This window comes from Delphinapterus leucas, chromosome 11 (genome assembly GCF_059928025.1).
Source record: "Delphinapterus leucas isolate spDelLeu-1000000601 "Yukka" chromosome 11, BTC_Dleu_Yukka2, whole genome shotgun sequence".
In the NCBI taxonomy this organism is placed as follows: Eukaryota; Metazoa; Chordata; class Mammalia; order Artiodactyla; family Monodontidae; genus Delphinapterus; species Delphinapterus leucas.
This window is the reverse complement of record NC_143139.1, coordinates 95,764,272-95,789,147: the sequence shown is the minus strand read 5'-3', so window position 1 is coordinate 95,789,147 and position 24,876 is coordinate 95,764,272. Positions and strand designations below refer to the sequence as shown.

The 24,876-nt window shown below is 44.9% G+C and overlaps 1 protein-coding gene across 7 annotated transcripts in view; it reads left to right on the top strand.

Annotated features, from left to right (window-relative positions):
• TCF20 (transcription factor 20) overlaps positions 1-24,876 on the top strand; it is a 192,519-nt gene that overhangs the window by 160,756 nt on the left and 6,887 nt on the right. For 5 of the 7 annotated variants that reach the window (XM_022596545.3, XM_089921394.1, XM_089921396.1 and 2 more), the window contains 3 exons: positions 13,673-13,766; positions 21,628-21,677; positions 22,753-24,085. In XM_022596545.3, coding sequence (XP_022452253.1) covers positions 13,673-13,766; positions 21,628-21,677; positions 22,753-22,836 — 228 coding nt within the window. In that variant the 3' untranslated portion in view covers positions 22,837-24,085. Of the gene's footprint in view, positions 1-13,672; positions 13,767-21,627; positions 21,678-22,752; positions 24,086-24,876 lie in introns of those variants that run through there. The other 2 variants (XM_089921395.1, XM_022596544.3) reach the window with 1 other exon arrangement.

Here is a 24,876-nt window from a genome sequence, read left to right as displayed (position 1 = left end):
AGGAAAACAAAGTTGACCCTTGAACAGCACGGGGATTAATCCGAGTATAACTGATAGTCAGCTCTCCATACCCTCGGTTCCTGCACTTTTGCAGATTCGACCAACCACGGACTGTGTACTACTGTAGTGTTTACTATTGAAAAACATCCACGTATAAGACCCAGCAGTTCAAACCTGAGTTGTTCGAGGGTCAGCTGTATTGTTAGCCCCATTTTGCAGATGATAAAATTGATGTGACTTTTTTGGCTTTCATGCAAGAGCTGACACCCTCAGCTTCTCTTTCCATTGGCCCCTGTGCTGCTTCACACGAGCGTAGTATTTACATTAGACCATCCATGTTTATTCTGAAAAGCCAGTCAGACTGGGAGCTTTTGTCTTAAGGCACAGTTAGCCGTTAGCCAGTGAATGCTGCTGACATGACTGATGGCATTTAAACTAGTATCATCATAATTTTTTAAGATTTAATGGTTTTGCTGGAACAGCTATGGGGCATAGATGCTACTTTAAAATATATACCTCTCGTAGCACTGAGTAAATGGATGTGGAAGGACTGGGTGTCTCTCCCCCCCTGAGGGGGTCTCTGAAGCCTTAGTGGTGCTCTGGGCTTGTGGTGTGGGCTCCAGAGGCTGGTGCCAATCCCTTCTTCCAGGTCTTGAGAATGGCAAACAGCAGCAGAACTTTCCAGCTGGTCTCATGAGCTTTCAGGGGACATAAAGAGATTAACTCTAAGGAAGCAAGAACCCAAAACATAGAGGGTTTTATATGTATTGCTTTGGCCAACGCCTTGAAGTGCTCTTGAAAGAAAATTAACAGGGTGCAGAGTTGCCTCAAAGAAAGCTGCTCCCAGGGCAGCTCTACCTGTAAAGAGGGCAGCTCTTTACAGGTAGACTGTGTCGCTGCCACGTGGCTGGAGTAGATCGCTTGGGCGGCAGAGGCTTCTGTCCTAGATATGGAAGGCATAATTAAAAGGAAAAGGAAGATCTTGCTGGTGGCCAAAAATTAACACATACCTTGTTCCACATGTTCCATGCTCTACTAGCACCAGCTTTTAAACTCATGTTGAAGAGTATTCTCGTTAGTTATCTCCACGTTCTCAAGTGTGTCAGGCATCGCGTTCATTCCATCAGCCCACATTTACAGTTCCTACAGTGTGCCGGGCCCTGAGGATACAAGAATGAGTCTCGCAGTTTGGGGGGTGTGGAGGGTGGACAGACATGAAAAAGTTAATACTGTAAGCACGAGCAGAAGTGTGTGCAGTGCTGGCTAAAAGCCATCTTGGGCACAGTAGTGGCAACGTCTGTGATCTTTAAAGCTCTAACGGAACTGATCGTCATCAACACTAACAATACCCTGACCCAAATGCTTCAGTGCACTGAGGCTGCTCAGAGATGCCCGTTAAGCAGAGCGACTATTCAGGTCGCCGTTACATCTCATAGGAAAGACATTCCTGTAAATGAAGAGGCATGCAAAATTCTCCCTCAGAGCTTCCTTTGGATATGAACTAAACTGCTTTTAGGTGATTCGGCTCCAGCAATTTGCCACCTCCAGTATTTCCCAAGATTTACAGTATCAAGAAATGCACAGTGGCTTAAAAATAACCTTTATTCCCCCCTAAATAAATGAAAGATTCACTGTTGAGATGATTGGACCGTTGCTTGTTGTAAAAAGTACTTTGATTTAGAAACCATGATTGAAAAGTCCCACTGTGTGTCTCACTTGTGTGGGGAACAGTCTTGTGTGGACTTATCTCTCCTGGAGATAAATATCATTAAACTTGTAACAACAGTGGCGTCAAAAACAAAGGACATTTAGCTGTACACTGACTTTATTAAATTATTTGCACTATGGGAGAGTGGTAGTATACATAGTTTCTTCAGGTAAAAACTAAAGAACAAAAAATCCAGTTGGAAATGGCACTGGCCTGGGTATTGATTTTAGGATAGAAGGGGCGAATAGAAACAGAAGCTATTATACAGGTAAGTTTTTATATTGTCTTTGGCACCTGGCATGTAGGAAGTACTTTTCAAATGTTGGATAGTTGAGTAAATGAAGGGGACTAGAAGGCAGCGCAGTGTGGTATAAAGAATGGTTGAACCTTGGGGTTCAGGAGAAAAGAGGCTTTAGTTGTAAGTTCTGGTACTTCTAGTTATGGGATCTTCAGCAGGTCACCTTGCTTCTAGCCTCTTTTTGAACCAGAAAAAAAAAATGTGTTGAAGACAGACCCAGTGTCCCTTCCAGTTGCAGTGTCATTGATCTGATGCCAGACAAGCCTGATGCCTAATAAAGAGTGAGTGAAATTGTGGGGGTTTCCATGAGGGAGAAGCTTGTTACACTGAGGGATGTAACAGGAAAATGAACGGTCCCTTCTCTTACTGTGAGATTCTCAGGAAATCCCCACTTACTAGATTTCTATCACTGCTGTAACATATTACCACAAACTCAGTGGCTGAAAACACACACTTGTTATCTTACAGTTCAGATTAAGGCATCAGCAGGGCTGTGTTCCTTTCTGGAGGCTCTAGGGAAGAATTTTTCTTGTCTTTTCCAACTTCTACATTCTTGGCTCATGGCCTCTTCCTCCATCTTCAAATCCAGCAGTGTTGCATCTCTCTGACCCTGCTTTCATCATTACATCTCCCTAAAGCCTGCAGCTCTGATACTTCTGGGAGAGGTTCTTTGCTTTATGGAACCATGTGATTAGATTGGGGCCACCTGATAATCCAGCTTACCCTCCCCATCTGCACAGTCCCATTGCTGTGAGGCAAAGATTCTGAGGATGAAGTTGGACATCTTTGACATCTTTGGGAGTCAGTTCTGCCTATCATGCCCCACTGTCTACATTAGTCTGCCGGGGACAGAAGTATAATGGCGAAAGCACTAAATGGCTCCCAGGAATTCTGAAATCCTACCTCAGCCAGTCATAGCATCTCTCTGGGTCTTTGTTTTTCCTCATCTAAACAGTTGGGGAGTTGACGGGACTTCCCTGGTGGTCCAGTGGTTAAGTCTCCGCGCTCCCAATGCAGGGGGCCAGGGTTCGATGACTGGTTCGGGAACTAAGATCCCACATACCGCAACTAAGCCCGCACACTGCACTAGAGAAGCCCGCACACCACGATGAAGAATCAGTGCAGCCAAAATAAAATTAATTAATTTTTTAAAGTTGGGGAGTTGAAATTGGACCAGTGGTTCTCAAACTGTATTGGAGCATCAGAATTGCCTGGAGATTTGTTGCACATTGACATGGGGCTTGAGAATTTGGATTTCTTTATCTTTTAAATTCTTTTATTGTGCTGAAATACACTTAACATAAAATTTACCATCTTAACTGTTTTTTGTTTTTTTTTTTGCGGTACACGGGCCTCTCACTGTTGTGGCCTCTCCTGTTGCGGAGCGCAGGCTCAACGGCCATGGCTCACGGGCCCAGCCGCTCCGCGGCATGTGGGATCTTCCCAGAGCAGGGCACGAACCTGCGTCCCCTGCATCAGCAGGCGGTCTCTCAACCACTGTGCCACCAGGGAAGCCCCTTAACTGTTTTTTTGTTGTTTGTTTTTTTATTGAAGTATAGTTGATTTACAATATCATGTTAGTTTCAGGTGTACAGCACAGTGATTCATATATATATTCATATATATATATATATATATTCATATATATATTCTTTTCCAGATTTTTTTCCCTTATAGATTATTACAAAATATTGAGTATAGTTCCCTGTGCTATACAGTAGATCCTCGTTGTTTATCTATTTTGTATATAGTATGTGTATATGTTAATCCCAACGTCCTTTTTTATCCCTCCCCACCCCCCCTTTCCCCTTTGCTAACTGTGAGTTTTGGAAATAAGTTCACTTTTATCTTCTTTTTTTTTTTTTTCTTTGAAGATTCTACATATAAGCCATATCATATGATATTTGTCTGTCTCTGTCTGGTTCACTTCACTTAGTATGGTAATCTCTAGGTCCGTCCATGTTGCTGCAAATGGCATTATTTCATTATTTTCTATGCCTGAGAATATTCCATTGTGTATACATACCACATCTTTATCAAGTCATCTGTTGAGCATTTAGGTTGCTTCCATGTCTTGGCTATTGTAAATAGTGCTGCAGTGGACATTGGGGTGCAAGTATCTTTTTGAATTATAGTTTTCTCCAGATATATGCCCAGGAGTGGGATTGCAGGATCATATGGTAACTCTGTTTTTAGCTTTTTAAGGAACCTCCATACCGTTCTCCATAGTGACTGTATCAATATATATTCCCACCAGCAGTACAAGAGGGTTCTTTTTTCTCCACACCATCTCCAGCATTTATTATTTGTAGACTTTTTTATTATGGCCATTCTGGCCAGAGTGAGGTGGTACCTCAGTGTAGTTTTGATTTGCATTTCTCTAATAATGATGCTGAGCATCTTTTCATGTGCCTGTTGACCATCTATATGTCTTCTTTGGAGAAATGTCTATTTAGATCTTCTGCCCATTTTTTGATTGGGTTGTTTGGTTTTTTGATATTGAGCTGTATGAGCTGTTTGTATATTTTGGAAATCCCTTGTCAGTCACATTGTTTGCAAATATTTTCTCCCATTCTGTAGGTTGTCTTTTCATTTTGTTTATGGTCTCCTTTGCTGTGTAAAAGCTTTTAAGTTTAATTTGGTCCCATTTGTTTATTTTTGTTTTTATTTCCATTACTCTAGGAGGCAGATCCAAAAAGATAGTGCTGTGATTTATGTCAAAGAGTGTTCTGCCTATGTTTTCCTCTAGTGTGGTTTTATAGTATCCAGTCTTACATTTAGGTCTTTAATCCAGTTTGAGTTTATTCTTGTATATGGTGTTAGAGAATGTTCTAATTTCATTCGTTTACATGGTAGCTGTCCAGTTTTCCCAGCACCACTTACTGAAGAGACTGTCTTTTTTCCATTCTATATTCTTGCCTCCTTTGTCGTAGATTAATTGACCATAGGTGCATGGGTTTATTTCTGGGCTTTCTATCCTGTTCCATTGATCTATATGTCTGTTTTTGGTCCAGTACAGTACTGTTTTGATTACTGTAGCTTTGTAGTATAGTCTGAAGTCAGGGAGCCTGATTCCTCCAGCTCCATTTTTCTTTCTCAAGATTGCTTTGGCTGTTCAGGCTATTTGTATTTCCATACAAATTTAAAATTTTTTTGTTCTAGTTTTTTGTAAAATGCCATTGGTAATTGGATAGGGATTGCATTGACTCTGTAGGCTGACTTGGATAGTATAGTCATTTTAGCAATATTGATTATTGCAATCCGAGAAAGCAGTACATCTTACCATCTCTTTGTGTCATCTTCAATATCTTTCATAAGCATCTTACAGTTTTCAGAGTACAGGTCTTTCGCCTCCTTAGGTAGGCTTTTTCCTAGGTATTTTGTTCTTTTTCTTTTTTTTTTTGGCTGTGCCATGAAGCATGTGAGATCTTATAGTTCCTTGACCAGGGCTCAAACCCGTGCCCCTGAGGTGGAAGCGTGGCGTCCTAACCACTGGACCGCCAGGGAATTCCCTCTTTTATTCTTTTTGATGAGATGATAAATGGGATTGTTTCCTTAATTTCTCTTTCTGATCTTTTGTTATCAGTGTATAGAAATGCAGTAGATTTCCGTGTATTGATTTTGTATCCTGCAGCTTTACTGAATTCATTGATGAGCTCCCGTAGTCTTCTGTTAGCATCTTTAGATTTTCTGTGTATAGTGTATCATCTGCAAACAGTGACAGTTTTGCTTTTCCAGTTTGGATTCCTTCTGTTTCTTTTTCTCCTTTGATTGCTGTGGCTAGGACTTCCAAAACTATGTTGAATGAAAGTGGCAAGAGTGGGCATCCTTGTCTTGTTCCTGATCTTAGAGGAAATGCTTTCAGCTTTTCACCATTGAGTATGATGTTAGTAGCTGTAGGTTTAACCGTTTTTAAGTATTGAGTTGGCCAAAAGGTTTGTTTGTTTCCGTAAGATGGCTCTAGTAGCGTTTGGTTGTCTTTAACTTCATTCGAAACAGTTTTGTTAGATTGTATCATGACAGCTATTGCATCAGAATGGATTTAAAAAATGACATCAAAATTGGTGACTTTTTGTGTAGCCATTTTAATATTGAAGATGGAAGAAAACAACATTTTTGGCATATTATGCTTTGTTATTTCAAGAAAGGTAAAAACCCAACTGAAACGCAAAAAAAGATCTGAGCAGTGTATGGAGAGGGTGCTGTGACTGATCGAACGTGTCAAAAGTGGTCTGCAAAGTTTCGTGCTGGAGATTTCTCACTGGATGATGCTCCAGGGTCAGGTAGACCAGTTGAAGTTGATAGCAATCAAATTGAGACTTTAATTTTGAACAATCAATGTTATACCACGTGGGAGATAGCCAACATACTCAAAATATCCAAATCAAGCATTGAAAATCATTTGCACCAGCTTGATTATGTTAATTGCTTTGATGTTTGGGTTCCACATAAGTTAAGCGAAAAAAACCTTCTTGACCATATTTCCGCATGCGATTTTCTATTTAAATGTAATGAAAACATTCTATTTTTAAAACAAATTGTGACAGGCGATGAAAAGTAGATACTGTACAATAATGTGGAATGGAAGAGATCGTGGGGCAAGCGAAATGAACCACCACCAACCACACCAAAGAAGTTGTGTATGGTGGGATTGGAAGGGAGTCCTCTATTATGAGCTTCTGCCGGAAAACCAAACAATTAATTCCAACAAGTACTGCTCCTAATTAGACCAACTGAAAGCAGCACTCGACGAAAAGCATCCGGAACTAGTCAACAGAAAATGCATAATCTTCCATCAGGTTAATGCAAGACCGCATGTTTCTTTGCTGACCAGGCAAAAACTGTTACAGCTTGGCTGGGAAGTTCTGATTCATCCACTGTATTCACCAGACATTGCACCTTCGGATTTCCATTTATTTCCGTCTTTACAAAATTCTCTTAATGGAAAAAATTTCAGTTTCCTGGAAGACTGTAAAAGGCACCTGGAACAGTTCTTTGCTCAAAAAGATAAAAAGTTTTGGGAAGATGGAATTACAAAGTTGCCTGAATAATGGCAGAAGACAGTGGAACAAAAGGGTGCATATGTTGTTCGATAAAGTTCTTGGTGAAAATGAAAAATGTGTCTTTTATTTTTACTTAAAAACTGAAGGCACTTTTTTGCCAACCCAATACATAGTTTTTAATTACATAGTGGTATTAAATACCTTCACATTGTTGTGTAACCATCACCACCATACGTCCCTATAACTGTTTTCATCTTGTAAAACTGAAACTCTAGGGCTTCCCTAGTGGCACAGTGGTTAAGAATCCGCCTGCCAATGCAGGGGACACGGGTTCCAGCCCTGGTCTGGGAAGATCCCACATCCCACGGAGCAACTAAGCCCGTGTGCCACAACTACTGAGCCTGCACTCTAGAGCCCGGGAGCCACAAATATTGAGTCCGTGTGCTACAACTACTGAAGCCCGCACGCCTAGAGCCTGTGCTCTGCAACAAGAGAAGCCACCACAATGAGAAGCCCTCACACCGCAACAAAAAGTAGCCCCCACTCGCCGCAACTAGAGAAAGCCCATGCACAGCAATGAAGACCCAACGCAGCCAAAAATAAATAAGTTAATATTTAAAAAAATCTGTGTGCAGGTTTAAAAAAAAAAAACTGAAACTCTATACCCATTAAATAAGACTCCACACTTTCTCCTCCCTCCATACCATGACAGCCACCATTATACTATGATTAAATTATTCTAGATACCTCATATAAGTTGAGTCATATAGTATTTGTTTTTTGCTGACTAGCTTATTTCACTTAGCACAGTGTCCTCAAGGTTGTAGCATGTGTCAGAATTTCCCTCCTTTTTAGGAGTGAAAAATATTCCATTGTATGCATATACTGTATTTCGCTTAGCCATTCATCCATCGATGGACACTTGAGTTGCTTCTACATATTAGCTATTGTGAATAATGCTGCTGTGAATATGGGTGTACAAATATTTTTCATACTCTGCTTTCATGTTGGTGGGATATATATGCAAAAGTGGACTTGCTGGATTATATGATAATTCTATTTTTAATTTTTTGAAGAACTGCCATACTGTTTTCCATAGTGTTTGTACCATTTTACATTCCCACCAGTAGTGCCCAAGTGTTCCAGTTTCTCCCCATCCTCACCAACACTGTTCTTTTCTGTTTGATAGTAGTTATTTTAATGGGTGTGAAGTGGTATCTCATTTTGGTTTTGATTTGCATTTCCCTAATGATGAGCGATGTTGAGCATTTTTTCCTTTGTTTATTGGCCCTTTGTATATCTCCTTTGGAGAAGTGTCTATTCAAGTCCTTTGCCCATTGTTGAAATGAGTTGGGTTTTTTGTTTTGGTTGGGGTTTTTGTTGTTGTTATTTGGTGGAGTTTTAGGAGTTCTCTATATATTCTGGATATTAATCCCTTATCATATACATGATTTTCAAATAGTTTCTCCCATCCTGTATGTTATCTTTTTACTCTGTTGCTAGTGTATTTTGATGCACAACATTTAAAAATTTTCATGAAGCCCTATTTGTCTACTTTTGGTTATGTGGGCCTTTTGGTGTCATAACCAAAAAATCATTGCCAAATTCAATGTCATGAAACTTTTGTTTCATGTTTTCTTCTAAGAGTTTTATTGTTTTAGGTCTTACATTTAGGTCCTTGGTCCTTTGTTAGTTGATTTTTATATATGCTGTTAGGTAAGGGTCCAGCTTCATTCTTTTGCATGTGGATATCCAGTTTTCCCGGCACCATTTGTTGAAAAGACTGTCCTTTCCCCATTGGATGATCTTGGCACCCTTTTCAAAAATCATTTAACCATATACGGAAGGGTGTATTTCTGGGCTCTCTATTCTATTCCATTGGTCTATATCTCTGTATTTATGTCAGTGCTACACTGTTGACTACTGTAGCTTTGTAGTAAGCTTTGAAATCAGAAGTATGGGTGCTCCGGCATTGTTCTTTTTCAAGATTGTTTTGGTTATTCAGGTTCCCTTAATATTCCACATGGGAATTACCTGCTGGTCCAGAGGTTAGGACTCTGTGCTTTTACTGCCAAGGGCCTGGGTTCAATCCCTAGTTGGGGAACTAAGATCCTGCAAGCTGTGCGGCACAACCAAAAAAAAAAAAAAGATTCCATATAAATTTTAGGATAGGTTTTTCTATTTTTGCAAAAGACGTCATTGGGATTTGATAGATTGTATTGACTCTGTAAGGTCACCCTGTAGATCACTTTGTAAACATTTTAATAACACTAAGTTTTCTAATCCATGAGCATGGGATGTGTTGCCATTTATTCATGTCTTCTTTAATTTCTTTCAGCAGTGTTTTGTAGTTTTCATTGTACAAGTCTTTCACTTCCTTAGTTAATTCGTAAGTATTTTATTCTTTTTGATGCTATTGAGAATCAGAAATGCAACTGATTTTTCTGTGTTGACTTTGTATCCTGCTACTTTGCTGAATTCATTTATTAGTTCTAGCAGGGTATTTGTTTTTTTGTGATCTCTAGAGTTTTCTACATATAAGATCATATCTTCAAACAGAGATAATTTTACCTTTTTCTTTCCAGTTTGGACCCCTTTTATTTCTTTTTTTTTCTTAATTGTTATGGCTAGAATTTCCAGTACTATGGTGAATAGAAGTGGTGAAAGCAAGTGTCCTTGTTTTTTCCTCATCTTAAAAGAAACACCACTGGTCTTTCACCATTGAGTATGATAATCCTTGTCGGTTTTTCATATACGTCTTTTGTTTCCTTCTGTTCCTAGTTTGTTGAGTGTTTTTATCATAAAAGGTGTTAAATTTTGTCAAATGTTTTTTCTGCATATAATGAGGTGATCATGCATGTAGTTATTTCCCTCATGCTGTTGACATAACGTATTACATTGATTTCTGTGTGTTGTACCATCCTTGCATTCCAGGAGTGAATCCCACTTGGTCATGGTGTATAACCCTTTTAATGTGCTGTTGGATTCTGTTTGCTAGTGTTTTGTTGGGGATTTTTGCATCAATGTTCATAAAGGATATTGGTCTGTAGGGTTTTTGTGTCTGTGTATGTGTGTGTCTGTGTGTGTGTGCACGCACCATTTTCTGGCTTTGGTATCGGGTGATGCTGGCCTCAGTAGAATGATTTTGAAAATGTCCCCTTCTCTTCAATTTTTGGGAAAAGTTTCCCAAGGACTGGTATTAGTTCATTCTTAAATGTTTAGTAGAATTTACCAGTGAAGCCATCATCAGGTCCAAGGCTTTTCTTTTTCGGGAGCTTTTTGACTACTGATTCAATCTCCTTACTAATTATAGATCTATTCAAATCTTTATTTCTTTGTGATTTAATCTTGGTAGGTTTTGTGTTGCTGGAAATTTGTGCATTTCATCTAGATTATCCAATTTGCTAGTGTACAGTTGCTCATAGTACTCTCTTATAATCCTTTTTATTTCTGTAGAATCAATAGTAATGTCCCCACTTGGGTTTTTCTCTACTATTCTCTGTGTGTTCTCTGTTTCATTTATTTTCTAATCCTTATTATTTCCTTCCTTCTGCTAGCTTTGGGTTTAGTTTGTTCTTCTTTTCGTAGTTCCTTAACTTGTATAGTTAGGTTGCCTGCCACTTGGCTGGGAGTGGGAGATGGGCAGAATTAACTGCTGTTTAACACCCACATCTCCCCTGGAAGTTGCAGGTCTTCAACAGACTCCAGAGCTCCAGAGCAGTTACATCAGACAGATTCTGCCAGTGCAGTTATTTTCCAGGTGTGGGGACAGATTCCCAGTGCTACTACTCTACAGTCTTCCCAGAATCCCAAAATTTGCATTTCGAACAAGTTCCCAGCTGATGCTGCTGGTCCAGGGACCACACTTTGAGAACCACTGACCTAAACTCTTTAAGGTCCGTTCTCTAAGGCCCTACCTAATAGGTCATGCAGGGTCTTTCTCCTCTGGAAGTAATATAGTAAGTTAATTGTGCTTTTTTAATTGAAAGATGCATGCATCATTTTATTGATGTGATTTCCTGGTGAGGGATGGGTTTGCTTTCATTATGAGAAAAATGGGGCCTGTGGGCTGGTTCAGGGCAAGAAGCTTTGAGAAGCCCTACCGGGGGCAGAGGGGTGTGTGTTGAGGTAGGAAGGAAATGGACAGTGTTCGGATCCGAGGGTGATGACAGGCCTGCTCCACAGGTGGCTCTTTGTCAGTCTGTGTCGTGTGTCTGGCACATGGTCATCTTGGGTCACATTTACCGAGCGCTTTTGATCCAGCCACGGTTGTAAGCCTGGATTAACACATTTAACCCTCACAATATCTCTGTGAGGTAGATCGTATTACCAGGTCCACGTTTGCAGCTTGAAGAAACAAAGCTTAGGACTTTGGCCAAGAACAACACAAGGATGGCCAGTGGTGGAATCACTTACCAGGGAGTTATTTAGGCTCCAGAGCCCACATCCTTAACCTTATGCAGCGGGGCCTCAAGTACTAGGTCCCTTTCTGTATCAATCAGGATATTTTGACTGCAAGTTACAAAATTAAACTAAAAAGTGATTTTTTTTTTTTTTTTTAAGAAAAGTGTCCTCCCCCTTAACAAGTCTGGAGATGGGATGGTCCTGGGGTTGGTTACTTTAGTGCTTAATCATGTCACAGAAATCCAGGTTCTCTCCATCCTGTCACTCTGCAGCCCTCAGCAGGTTGGGCTCTGTCTTCAGGGCTGTCCCCTTGTGGTGACAAGATGGTTGCTACAGATCTCACCATCCCCTTCTCACAGAGGTCGAGCGAGAATATGGCCTGTTCCTGCCTTTCTGTCTTGTGTCCTTGTTAAGAGTGCAAAACTTTCCCAGAAGTCCCTTTCCCTGCAGACTTCACTACCAGAAATGCTTGACACACCCATTCCTAAATGTCCACCACTGAGATTCACCCCCCAGGGGCGTGGGGAGGGCCTGGAGCATGAGTCCTCTGGATGGCTGACCGTTCGGGGCTCCCTTAGGAAGAAGGGGTGTAATGGGAATGGCTGTGGGTGACCACTGAGAAATTAGCCATGTTCATTCCCTCTGGTTGATGGTGAGACCTTTGTACTGAAGGTGCCCTGTGGCACTGATAAAAGCAGATAAAGTCTAGGGCTGCCCGAGAAGCTGCCAACTGTCCTTGGTTTACTCTGGGCCAAGTAGTCTTTTGTTTCTTGGCAAGGGTATGAGGGCACATGATAAACATTTACTGGTTGTCAGCACCCAGAAGAATGTTGGTCTTCTAGGGCTGTCTTACAGCCCTGTTCCTGCTGCATTTGCCTCTGGAGGATGCCAGGCGTGGTCAGCTGGGATCAGCTCTGACCTGGAGCAGGTTACTTCCCCTTATGGTGCTTTAGGAACCTCATCTGTAGAGTGGGGCTGTCACAGGGTAGTTATGAGGACCAAATGAGCCGCATCATTCGGGTGATGATTGACGCAATCACCCTGACGCATGATTCAGGGTGCGCATTGGGCTGTGCTGTTGCTGGCGTCTGTGTGGTTTTCCATCAGCATCAGCATTAGGGCAGCTTGATCCAGCTCCCTGTCATCCTGCTCCTGCCGCTGTGAGTTGGAGGTGTTCATTCCATGGCACCGTCCAGGTGGGCCTCACTTCACTAGGTGAGGCATTCCTGACTGCTGCAGGCCTGCAAGCCACACAGACCCTGATAGGCTGACATCCCAGGCAAAAGAGAAAAGAGGGAAGGGTGCCCTTTGGTCACTTTCCCCCAGGAAGGGTGTAGTATGTGTTGGGGAGCCGTTTTCCACAAGTGTAACTGCTTATGGAGCACTTTTATTTTCCCTAGAATCAGGAATCTGATTCCCTAGAATCAGAATCTGTATCATTCAGGTAGCCTTAGCTGTGTGTCCTCGGCCACCAGAAGGGTCTGCATCTTTCCTCAGTAGGGCCAATGTGGTTTTTCCAAGTACGATTATTGTTGACAGGACACAGGACTGAGCGATCATGGCAGCCACATCACATGATAGAGATGTGCCCCACTTTATGAAAACCTGACCGAAGAAGGAGGAGCATCTCAATTACAGAATAATGTCTCAGCCAGAAATTCATGGCAGGTTTCCTAGTGCCTTTAAAATAGGATTTGTGTGTAAAAATACCGTTTGCACACAGGAGCCCATATTTTCTGAAAAGAGAAATATACTTGTATTGGGCATTTGGGATAAGCAGAATAAAAATAAAATCTTCTTACGAAAATAAAAACTAGAAACCAAATTCCACTTTTAATTCTAAAAGGTTTATATATAACTCTACTATCGTACCCTCTTCTCCTACCCCAGACTTCCACAACAGAAATAGATGGGCAAGATCTGTAGGCAGTTCACCATAGTGGTGAGGACTGAGGAAAGGACAGGCAGGCTCACAGGCGGGTGGACAGTGGGCACACCAAGGGCAGGGCTGGGTGCCTGTGTTGTGCTGTTTGATTTATTTGTGAACATTTGTAAGGCCTGGCCTAAAACATTACTGCTGGATCCCTTGCATGGTGTGGTCAGTGAGTGGTGGTTAGAAATTGACAGCCTGTCCTGCTGCCAGACTCCTGTAACCGCAGAGACATGCGCTGAGGTCTGACCCACGGGGTCTGGGGAAGGCCTGGGGGAGAGGGGTGAGGTTGGGATGGTGACACGCCTGACTTCTTCCTTCCTTTCCAGAAATGTTCCCACTGCCAGGAGGCAGGCGCCACCTTGGGCTGCTACAACAAAGGCTGCTCCTTCCGTTACCATTACCCGTGTGCCATTGACGCAGGTAAGCTGGGACCACAGACCCTTGTTCAGAGCATCCGAAGGGTAGGAAATAACATTTTGATTCTCTCTCCTTCATAGTTCTTTTTGTCTCTTCTGACCTTGTTCTGTTTGTGAATTCTGAAGGAATGCAGAGAAGATAATTAAAAGGAATTAAATGGGGTGATATTTTTTATAAATTTTATAATTCACAAAAGACTTACCTATTTAAGTGTACAATTAAATGATTTTTACCATTATATTCACAGAGTTGTGCAAGCACTATCACAATTAATTTTAGAGCATTTTCATCACGTCTTAAACTGCTACCTTTTGGTGGTCTCTCTCCCTCACCCCCAGCCCCTGGCAACTACTAATCTACTTTCTATCTCTGTGGATTTGCCTTCATGTAAATGGAATCACGCAATATGTGGTCTTTGTGATGGGTTTCGTGTGACTTAGCTTCCTGTTTCTCTGGTTTATCCACATCGCAGCATGTGTCAGTACTTCACTGGTTTTATTTTCTAACAATATTTTATTGTAAGGATATACCATATTTTATTTATACCATATTTTATTTATCTTCAGTTGATGCACGTTTAGGTTTTCCACTTTTGTATTATTATACAATAATAATACAAAATAATGCTGCTGTGAACATTCACAGACAAGTCCTTGTGTGGACTAAATGTTTTCATTTCTCTTGGGTATAAACCTAGGAGTGGAATTACTGGGTCATATGGTAACTCTATGTTTAACCGTTTGAGGAACTGTCAGACTGTCTTCCAAAGTGGCTGCACCATTTTACATCCCTCCAGCAGTGTGTGAGGGTTCCAGTTTCTCCACATCATCACCAACACTTGTTTTATGTCTTTTTTATTATGGCCATCCCAGTGGGCAAGAAGTGGTATATCATTGTGATTTGGGTTTGCACTTCCCTGACAGCTAATGATATTGAGCATCTTTGGTGAAGTTCAGTTTATCTGTTTTTCTTTTGCCACTTATGCTCTTTGTTGCTTGTTGCTTTTCTTATATTTAAGAAGCCATTGCATAATCCCAAATCACAAAGATTTATGCCTATGCTTTCTCCTAAGAGTTTTATAGTTTTAGCCCTTACACAGGTCTTTGATCCGTTTTGAGTTAATTTTTGTATGTGGTGTGAAGTAGGGGTCCAGTTCATTTCTTTCCATGTGGATTCCAGTTGTCCCAGCACCATTTGTAGAAAAGACTACTCTTTTCTCATTCGATGACCTTTGTCGAAAACCAGTTGACCATAGATGTATGGACCTATTTCTGGACTCTCTCCAGTACCACACCGTCTTGTTTACTGTAGCTTTGTAGTAGATTTTGAAATTGGAAAGTGTGAATCCTCCAACTTTGTTCCTTTTTTTCAAGATTGTTTTGGGTATTCTGGGTCCTTTGCTGTTCTATATGAATTTTAGGATCAGCTTATCCATTTCTGAGGGGCGGCGGGATTGCATTGAATCTGCAGATCAGGTTAGGGGTTGTCACCATCTTATAAAAAAAAAAAATAGTGTGTCCTCCAACCCATGATCATGGGGTGTCTGTCTTTCCATTTACTTCAGTTTTTAATTTCTTTCAACGGTGTTTTGTAATTTTCAGAGTACACATTTTGCATCTTTTTTGTTAAATTTATTCCTAAGTATTTTATTATTTTTGGTGTGGTTATAAATGGAATTGTTTTCTTAATTCCATTTTCAGATTGTTCACTGTGACTGTATAGAAATATAATTGATTTTGGTGTATTGATCTTGTATCCTGGAACTTTGCTCCACTCACTGATTAGTTCTAATAGTTTTTTAGTGGATTTCTATATACAAGATGTGTCATCTGTGAGTAGATTGTTTTACTTCTTCCTTTCCAATCAGATGCCTTTTCTTTTCTTTGCCTAGTTGCCTGGCTAGACCTTCTAGATAATGTTGGATAGAAGTGGCAAGAGCTGGGACTTCCCTGGCAGTCCAGTGGTTAAGACTTCGCCTTCCAGTGCAGGGGGTGCGGTTCAATCCCTGATTGGGGAACTAGGATCCCACATACCTCGAGGCCAAAAAAACAAAACATAAAACAGAAGCAATATTGTAACAAATTCAATAAAGACTTTAAAAATGGTCCACAGCCAAAAAAAAAAAAAAAAATGAAGTGGCAAGAGCTGACATCCTTGTCTTGTTTCTGACCTATCATGATGATAGCTGTGGGCTTTTCATAGATGTTCTTGACGCAACTGAAGAGGTTCCTTTCTATTCCTAGTTTGCTGTGTGTTTTTATCGTGAACTGGTGTTGGGTTTTGTCAAACCTTTTTTCCAGGTCTCTGGAGATGATCAGAGCAGTGTTTTGCAGTGTAATAACTGTTGAAAGAAGGACACCTTTTGTCTGAGAAGTGCCATCCAATGAGCAATGCAGAAGACTGGAGTTCTGACTCAGAGCTTCAAGCAGCCTGGGAAATCCTCTTTCTTCCTCCTGACTTTTGGCTTTTTGTTGACTGTTTTCACCAGTTACTTTTTGAGCATCAGATGGGTCTGAGACCTTCACCTAGCAGGTTCTCATGCTTTCAGTCAGGATGGAGGAAGAGAAAATGGGAAGACAAACAAGAGTGCTCAAATGGCCTGGTGGCTGACCAGGTGATGGGAGCAGGTACAGAGGCATAAAGCACATGGAGTCGGATCCGACAGGTATGGGAGGAATCTGAGTTCCTCTCGACCACCCTTCCTCCCAGCGCTCCTGACGTTTGCTTAAGTGTGTCCCCCTGCCTTTCACATCCTTCTCGTTGCCCCTCCTTTCCTCTTCCCTTTTTTCTTTCCAGGTTTCTGTAGGGGGTGCAGCTAAAAAGAACAAGAAAGGGAATTCCCTGGTGGTCCAGTGGTTAGGATTCCGGGCTTTCACTGCTGGGGGCCTGGATTTGATCCCTGGTCAGGAACTAAGATCCTGCCAAGCGACACAGTGTGGCGAAAAAAAGAGAAAGGTACAGAAAGATAATGCTTATGCCAAAGTTAGATTCTCATGAAAGTTTGTTTGCATGTGCTGAAGGGCAGCTGGTGGCCAGGGTGCCGTGTGACCAGAGGGATAAGTGGGCAGTAAGAAGAGAGCCTTGAGGGCTTCCCTGGTGGTGCAGTGGTTAAGAATCCGCCTGCCAATGCAGGGGACATGGGTTCGAGCCATGGTCCGGGAAGAACCCACATGCCACGGAGCAACTAAGCCTGTGCGCCACAACTACTGAGCCTGTGCTCTAGAGCCCGCGAGCCACAACTACTGAGTCCGCATGATACAACTACTGAAGCACAACTACTGAAGCCCGAGCGCCTAGAGCCCGTGCTCCGCCACAAGAGAAACCACCACAATGAGAAGCCCGCGCACCCCAACGAAGAGTAGCCTCCGCTCACCGCAACTAGAGAAAGCCCGCGTGCAACAACGAAGACCCAACACAGCCAAAAATAAATAAATTTATTAAATAAAAAAAGAAAGAAGAGAGCCTTGAAGTGTCAGTTCAGGGAGTTTGGGTTTCAGTCTGTCCCTTCCATCCTCTGTCCTCTTCTACATGTTTACTTGTTGAGTCTGAGCAGTAATTCACCCTGGGTCATGGTCTGGCATGTTCTATAGAACAGCCATTAAATCCTTCTCTCTCAGAAGCCCAACCACTGCCTTTTCTCATTTTCATGATACCGCCCAGGGTTACATCAGAACGTTTTGTTTCTTTTTCTAGTTTAAGCTTCGTGGTTTTTAATGAAGATGTTCAAGTTCTGGGTTTTCGGCAGTTGTGTGTAAGTCTTTTGTGGGGAATGCTGCAAGCATTGGCTTTCCCCGTCGGTGGGCAGTGAGAGGTGGTCTCCTGCATGGAGGCTCTGCCCAGCAGCCTGAGGTGAGCAGCAGGCAGGTGCCTCGTCCCCCCCGCGAGCGTGCTCCCTGTGTGCACACGGGGCACCTGCCTCCAGGTACAGTTTCTCCAGGGGTTGAGTGGAGTCGCTTGGTAGAACTTGCTGCAGTGAGGGAATGTTCTAGATCTGTACTCTCCAATACAGTAGCCACAAGCCATGTGTGACCATTGAGCGCTTGGAAGGTAGCTAGTGGGAATGAGGGACTGAGCTTTTTCTTTCGTTTAGACTCCCATGGCCGTGTGCAGCTGGCGGCTGGAACGCCCTGCTCTAGCCCAGGCTCTGGGGGTTCTTCGGGACAGGTACTGGGCTCTCCTCCCTCAAGTGGAGGCCCTCTAGCGCGCACCACCAGCAGGGAAGCAGGGCCTGCTCTACCAGCTGAGTGTTAGGAAGCAAAGGACTTCCTTGTCACTCTGTTTGAACCTGCCTTGCATGGCCTGCCCAGATAAGTTGGTAACGTCTCTGTTTGGCAGAAGTTGGTGGCCGAGTATCCAGGGAGAGGAAGGCTGTCTGGGTCGGGGCCTTGGCCCTCTGGCTTTGCTGTCCCAGCTGCTGCAAACTGCTCCTCCATGCGGAGCTGGCACCAAAGAAGCAGCTTAACAAGGTGACCGTGTCTTTGTTGGTCTCTTGGATGACCTGAGTCACAGTGACCCAGAGCCTGCACTGCTCTGTGTAGCTTGATGCTTGTATTTATCCCACACAGTCTTCTCAGGAATTCTGTTCTATATGTAATGGATCTTTGTATCCAGGAAAGGCATTCATTGATTGACTTTCTTTCTAGTTATAATAAAAGTAAGTCCCTGAGTTTGAGTCCCCCATCTCTGTATGGAGTAAGGAACAGTTTGGCATTTTCATCTCTGCCTTGCTGTCAGCTGCCCAAACCTTAAAGAAGGCAAAACTTTTATCACCAGGGACATCTCCATGGAAACATGAGGATCTGTGGCTCCTGCAGAGTTTCCCCTTCCTAACAGTGATTGCACATTTGTGACATCACAGTTTGCTCTGTTGTGCTGCTTGTTATGTCACGGGCATAGGATTTGTCTCCAGGTGGGAGAGTGCAGTAATAAGAACATGAGTGCTGTTTAAAAAAAAAAAAAAAGATTTAATGTATTTAATGCAATAAGCCACAACAATTAATACCAAAGGAAAAAAGAGCTGTGGTAGCTCATTTATAATCCCACTGTGCATATAGAATCTTGCCTAGAGGGGCTTTTTCTTTTACCCTCATGAGGAAGCACAGCTGGGAATTTCACTTCTGTAGCCACCCTTCCAGCAGCATTTTAAAGCTGCTCTCTCCGCTGCTGACTTTGATCTTGCAGCAGTGGGTTCAGAGCCCCAGATGGGTCCTACGAAAGAACTGGTGGTCTGGCCTCTCCCTGGAGAGGAGCTCTCTGCATCCCAGGGCCTTGCTCCCACCTTCTTATTCCCCTCCTTCAGCCCCAGGAGCTGAGGCTGCCTCTCAGCGAGGTGGGGTGAGGCTGGTGGGTCCCTGAGTCCCAGCCTGGATTTTGCCATTATGAGTACTAAGCGTAGCTCTGAGGAGATTGTAGCTGAGTTGGAGACTGTCGGGGCCTGGCAGATCCAAAGGACGCTAGACATCCTTTCGTTTTCTCCCTTCCCGGGCTCACCATCCTCAGCATGGGGTATATACGGGTGCATGTGGGTATCTGAAGCTCCACATAGCTTGTTATGAGGAGCTCAGCAGAGTCCTCTGCCTTTAAGCCCAAAGAGAGGACTCAAAGTGGAACACTGTTCTGGGGTGCTGCTGTTTGTGTCTGGAAGCCACCCTGCCGACTAGACAACCTGGTGAGCCTCTTCCAGCCTGCGTGATGATCCAGCCATTGACTCTGACCTCACTGTGGGGAAGTGCTGACCAGGCCCTCTGCACAGTGCGGGGTGTTGCCAGGGGCTTAAAGGAATCAAACGAGAGGCTGGCGGGTGGGCAGTGTGGGGCCAGGCGCCTGTCCAGAGCCCTCAGGAGAGCTTTTACTGCACTTCCTGCCACTCTTGGCTCTTCCCCAGCAGAGCCTGGCTGGAGGCAGCCCAGGAGAGGCTCCCCGGCCCCTTGCAGGTGTCTAAGCCCTCCAGCTGTGGTTCTCACCCTGCCAGGAACAGGAAGTGCAGTTCCTGATGGCCGGTGGACATGACGAGAATGGGGACAGCCGCTGCCTGTTCGGGAGGCCTAGCCAAAAGGTGCACCCCATCTCGTAGATTCGTTTCGGAGACTTCCATTCCCAGAAGTACCTGGCATTAGTTCCAAGTTGCCTTTAGTGTTTACTTACATTGTTTTATTTCTTCTTTTTAACTTTGAGGGAACATGTTTCCTAACTTTAAGCATGTTTTACTAATGGTCCATCACAGCTGGCCACTGTTTCGTGGCAGTGAGGGGACCTGAGCCACCTCTACCTTTCTGATGGCATCTTTTCCAGCTAACACGGCCCCCCTCCTTATTTCTGTAAACCCCTGTGGTGTAAGGGTGGCCTTTCCCCACCCCGTGGCCTGTGCTGTTTCTCTTTGGCCCAAACTATAGACTCTGCCAGCATGCGCTGCTGCCACAGCCCAGGTAAGGAGAAGGTGCTTCCCTGGAGCTCCAGCTGTCCATCTCCCGCTGTTCGTGAGCTCTCTGGCAGATTGGAGCAGCAGGAGCCTTGGTCATACCATGTACTTGTGGGTTTTAAATTAACACATTTCATTTACTGCTGCGCTCTTTGCTTGGAGGGGGGAGGGGATAGGGATGCAAAGGTTAGCAGGACTTGCTGTTTCTCGTGCCCCGAGGCTTGCCCCGGGAACTGTGAAGACCAAACCCGTCTGACCCTAGAGATTCTAGGACTCCAGAAGGGGAGGCTTAGCCGAATTATGAAAGGGTCTTTATTTATTTAAGATTATAGAGGACCTCAAAAGTTTCCATTTGTGTGCTCCCTTGCTTACTACTGTTTCACTTGAAATCTGTGGGTACACAGGCCGCTAATCTGGACCTCACTTTAAACCTGAGTTAAATTGTAAACTTAACAAGGCTAAGTACCACGGCTGCCTCCCGCCTTGGTGCCTGGGAGCTCTCTGAGAATGTGTGATCAATATTTATTAACATTCGGCCACTGCGTCTCGCACCAGTGACCTGGCTGTCGGTCTTCAGGAGCTGTGGTGTGCAGAGTGAGCTCGTTAAGTCGGTTTCCTCGCCCTGCTCCGCGCACGATGCTTGTGCCGCAGAGCACAACGCCCCTGGAGGCAGGTGCGCGTCCTTGCCGTCATGGAGGATGTGTCACCACCGTGTTAACAGTTGGAATGAGTGATTTTCCTCCAAGGATTAATCGCCCCCTCGTGGGATTTCACATTTCTCTGAAGCATTTAGCAGGGATTATGGACCTTCTGCAGTGTGTCCATGGGTTGTGTGTGGGGCAAGGGTGGCAGCGGGGCTCACGGGCCTGGCCTCCTTGCTGTCTCTGACCTGTGACTCTCCACGGAGGAGAAAAGGTGCCTCCAGATTCAAAGTGTTTTCACAAGGAAGCTTTGGCGTGGGCCTGTGGAATGGCCTTAGCCTAAGATAAGGAATTTTAAAAATAACACTTATTAGAGATTGTTTCTGATTAGAATAATAGGATATGATCATGGAAATACAGAAAAAATAAAGAAAATTAAAATCACCTATAATATTACTATCCAGAGAGAATCACGGTCATATTTTGGTAGATTTCCTTTGTCCTTTTTTATGCACATAAAATATTTTGGTAAAATTGGGATTGTACTTGTACATTTATGTATCCTGGTTTTTTGAGCAATTTGCATCGTGTTCACTATTCTGAAACGTTTCATGTTGGACTGACATTCCACCATGTTGAGGTGCCATAGCTTATTTGGGGGTGTCTTGTGTGTTTTCCTATTAGAAATCATAGTGTGGAGATCTCTTATCTCCATGTGTGACCCTGTCCTGGCCAGCGTGGCCCCATGCCCCTCAGGCTGTGCTGCACGCCAGCCTCCTCCTGACTGTCCCCTTCTCTCTTGCAGATTGTTTGCTCCATGAGGAGAACTTCTCGGTGAGGTGCCCCAAGCACAAGGTGAGTCAGAGCCTGCAGAGCCTGTGCTCCCCTCCCCGCAGGACTTGGGGGTGGCGGCGGGGCTCCTCCTGAAAGACCTGGAGACCAGACCTTGCAGGGTCACGGCCACACCACCAGGGCCTGGGCTGCCGAGCACTCCTGGCCCCGGGAGGGCCGAGATGCAAATGGGAGGGAGCCCTGTGGCGTGGGGTCAGCACCCATGGGGTGGCGCAGCTGGGGAGAAAGGTGTTTGTCTGTTAAGAGAAATTGGAAGAGAAACACACAAAACTCCTGGTTTCCCCCGCAGTTGAGTGGAACCCCAGATCACAGATTGGCGTGAGGTGAGATTGGTTGTAGGTCTAGGTACAGAAGCAGAGGTGTCTTCCCAGACTAAAGAGAGTTGACTCCAGGCTTTTGGGGAAACTCACAGTCTCCTCCAGGTTTTACTTCAGCCGAAGCAGCCAGTGGTGCCTGCAACTGATTGAGGAGGTGGTCTCTTGGTCACCTCTTAAATTTAGGAAAGGAATGAAGATGGGGGCGGGGGTGTGTGTGAATGGCCTGTTTCCAAGACACCACATGCGTGTGTGGAGACGGGAGGGCGTGGAGAAAGGGACCCCAGGGAAGGACTGGGATGGTGGAGACCGCCACCTGGCAGTCCCTGCAGCAGCGGCTCTCCTCCGGCTGAGGTCACACTGACCCCTGGTGGCCACTGGTGCTCACGGTCTTCAGTCTCTAAGAGGGGCCAGAAAGTACTAGAAAGAGGTCGCCCTGACAAGTCTGCCCTCAAAGTGCTTCTGAAAGATGCTTACTTATGCTTTTCTTTAACAATTATTTTCCAGTATGGATCATAGGATCTTACAATTTTCTCTCCCATTTTTTACTTAATTTACATGTTTTTATTTTTAAAAACTTCTTTTTAATGGTCACAGTTTACCTCAGAAGACCCTGTCTGAGTATCTCCTGTTTGTCACTCAGCACTGACTCTGCTTTTTCTTTCCTTTTCCATGTGCGTTCCTCTCCTCACCTCCGCCTGCCCTGACCCCCACGCTCGTTCTCTGTCCCTCCTGTCCTGTCTCCTTGGCTTTGCCGGCGTCAGCCTCCCCTCCCGTGCCCTCTCCCCGCCTTGCAGAACAAGACAGCGAAAGGCAGCCTCAGCACAGAGCAGTCGGAGCGGGGGTGAGGGGGGCAGTGTGCTCGTGGGAATGGAAAGTACAGCAAGCACAGGTGAGTCGGGGCCGCCACCCCTGCCAGACTCCGAGGGGGTGTCGGGGCCGCTGCCTCCTGCTCGCCCCAGGCCAGGCTGCCCCACCAGCATTTAATCGCATGGACTGCCAGCGCCAGGTGGATACAGTGTCTTTCCATCTGTTGCTCAGCTCCCCAGAATACGTGTGGAAAGGTGGCGTGGGGCTTTAAATTGGTCCCATCCTCCGCCGGGGCTCAGGCCTTGTGTGTGTGGAGTCCCCAGGGGCAGAAGCAGCCTCTGGGGGGGTGGCTGTCCTGCTGGCAGCCCTCACTCTTTCCCTGTCTTAGAAAGGCTTCTTGCCAGAGGCCTCTTCTTAATTTACTTAACATCTCTAAAGCTTATGATGGGTTCTCCTTTGAAAAACAAAAAATACCCCAAGTTTTGTTTTTTGAAACCTTTTTTTTCCCCCAGGTCTATGAAGGATTCCTTTTCCTAGAAGTACAAAGGGAAGGAAAATCCCCTCAACGATTTAGTAGACTTTAGCATCCCGTTTAACTTTACTTTTAAAAATCTCAGGAGGTTGAGTTGTGCTTTTTGTGAGTGTGTCTGGGGGCTCGTGGTCCGGGCTGGCAGCGTGTGCCTGTGAGAGCAGGATTATGGGACTTGGGTCTCTAGAAGCAGCAGGCCTGCAGTGCTCCCATTGCCTTCCTCACCCGCCCCGTCCTCACTGAGCAAAACAGATCATGAGAAGAAAAACCAAAATGTAACTTGGGGCACTTGCTTCTACAGGATGGGGTGGGGGGCTGGTTGTCTCAGAACTGTTCGTTAAGGGATTATTTCTCTGCAAGTGAGGGCGTCTGTGTTTACTGCAGACGGCTGAGACCCACACAGGTGTGCTAGGCCTGGCTCTCTGGGGCAGCAAGCACCATGGGCCTGAGTCTCTGTGGAATGTTCCCTCCTCCTCGTTACAAGTCGGGCTGGGGGGTGTCTGCCTTTCTCTGGAATGCCTAACAGTACTTTGAGGAAGAAACAGAATTCACCTCAGAATGTGGCAGTTTTCATTTGGGAAGTCATCTGTTTCTTAGGTGGGTCCCGGTACTGACCTCCAGAGAAGGCCCCTGTGCTGAGTGATGAGTGTCTGGGGCCAGTGGGGGTTACAGTGCTTCCTGAGGGGCTGTCGAGTGGGGACTTTGCACTCACACTTTTCTGTCTTGCTCTTCCAGGGAGTAGGGCTGGGAGTGGAGGGAGCGGAGCAGGGTGGGAGGGTGGGTCATCACACGGAGCCCCGTGCACTTCTAGAACCCGCGGGGTCCACTGACCCTCAGGGCAAGCAGCAGTCTGGGTGGTTTTCAAGAATGTTTCTGTTGGCCCTTCTACTGTGTCTAGGGGGCTCTGCCACCTTCCTGGCCCAGGTGGTTAGGGCTGGGTTATATAGGAGGCCACGTGGAATGTTCCTGGAAGTGTCCAGGAAGAGCCAGTTAGGGAGAGAACCATTGGTTACTCAGTGCCTTTTGTTCCTGTCCTGGAATCCCAGCCCATGTTTGAGAAAAAGAAGAACTCTGGGCCCTGGGCCTGGTGGGCAAATCTCCTCTTGGAAATTTTAATTTTTGTTCATCATCGCTTTTCTCTCTGCTCATTCTTGGGCTCTGCCAGCTGACAGAGCGCTTGGCTCTCGTGGGACAGTAAGCGCCACAGTTCATTCCTCAGAAGGTTGGTGTCATCGTTCCTGTTTATACAGGAGAAATGAGGCGCTGAGTGATTAAGTGGCGTGTCCCTCGGTTTGGGGTCGTTTCGAGTCTGTTGAGGTCAGACCTTCACCTCTTGGAGGGAAGGAACGAACATGTGCCTCTGGTCTCGTCCACCTGAACTGCTTGTCATCGAGTGCTTCCCCGCGAGGCTGGACCCGTCGTCCTGGGTTCGCGGTTCAGCAGTCACATTGCAGGCCTTCGCTGTCAGCCCTCTGCAGACTGTGCGGAAGCCCCAGTGATTGGGGACAGAGACGCAGCCCCCCACCTCAAGGAGCATTCATTTCAGTGT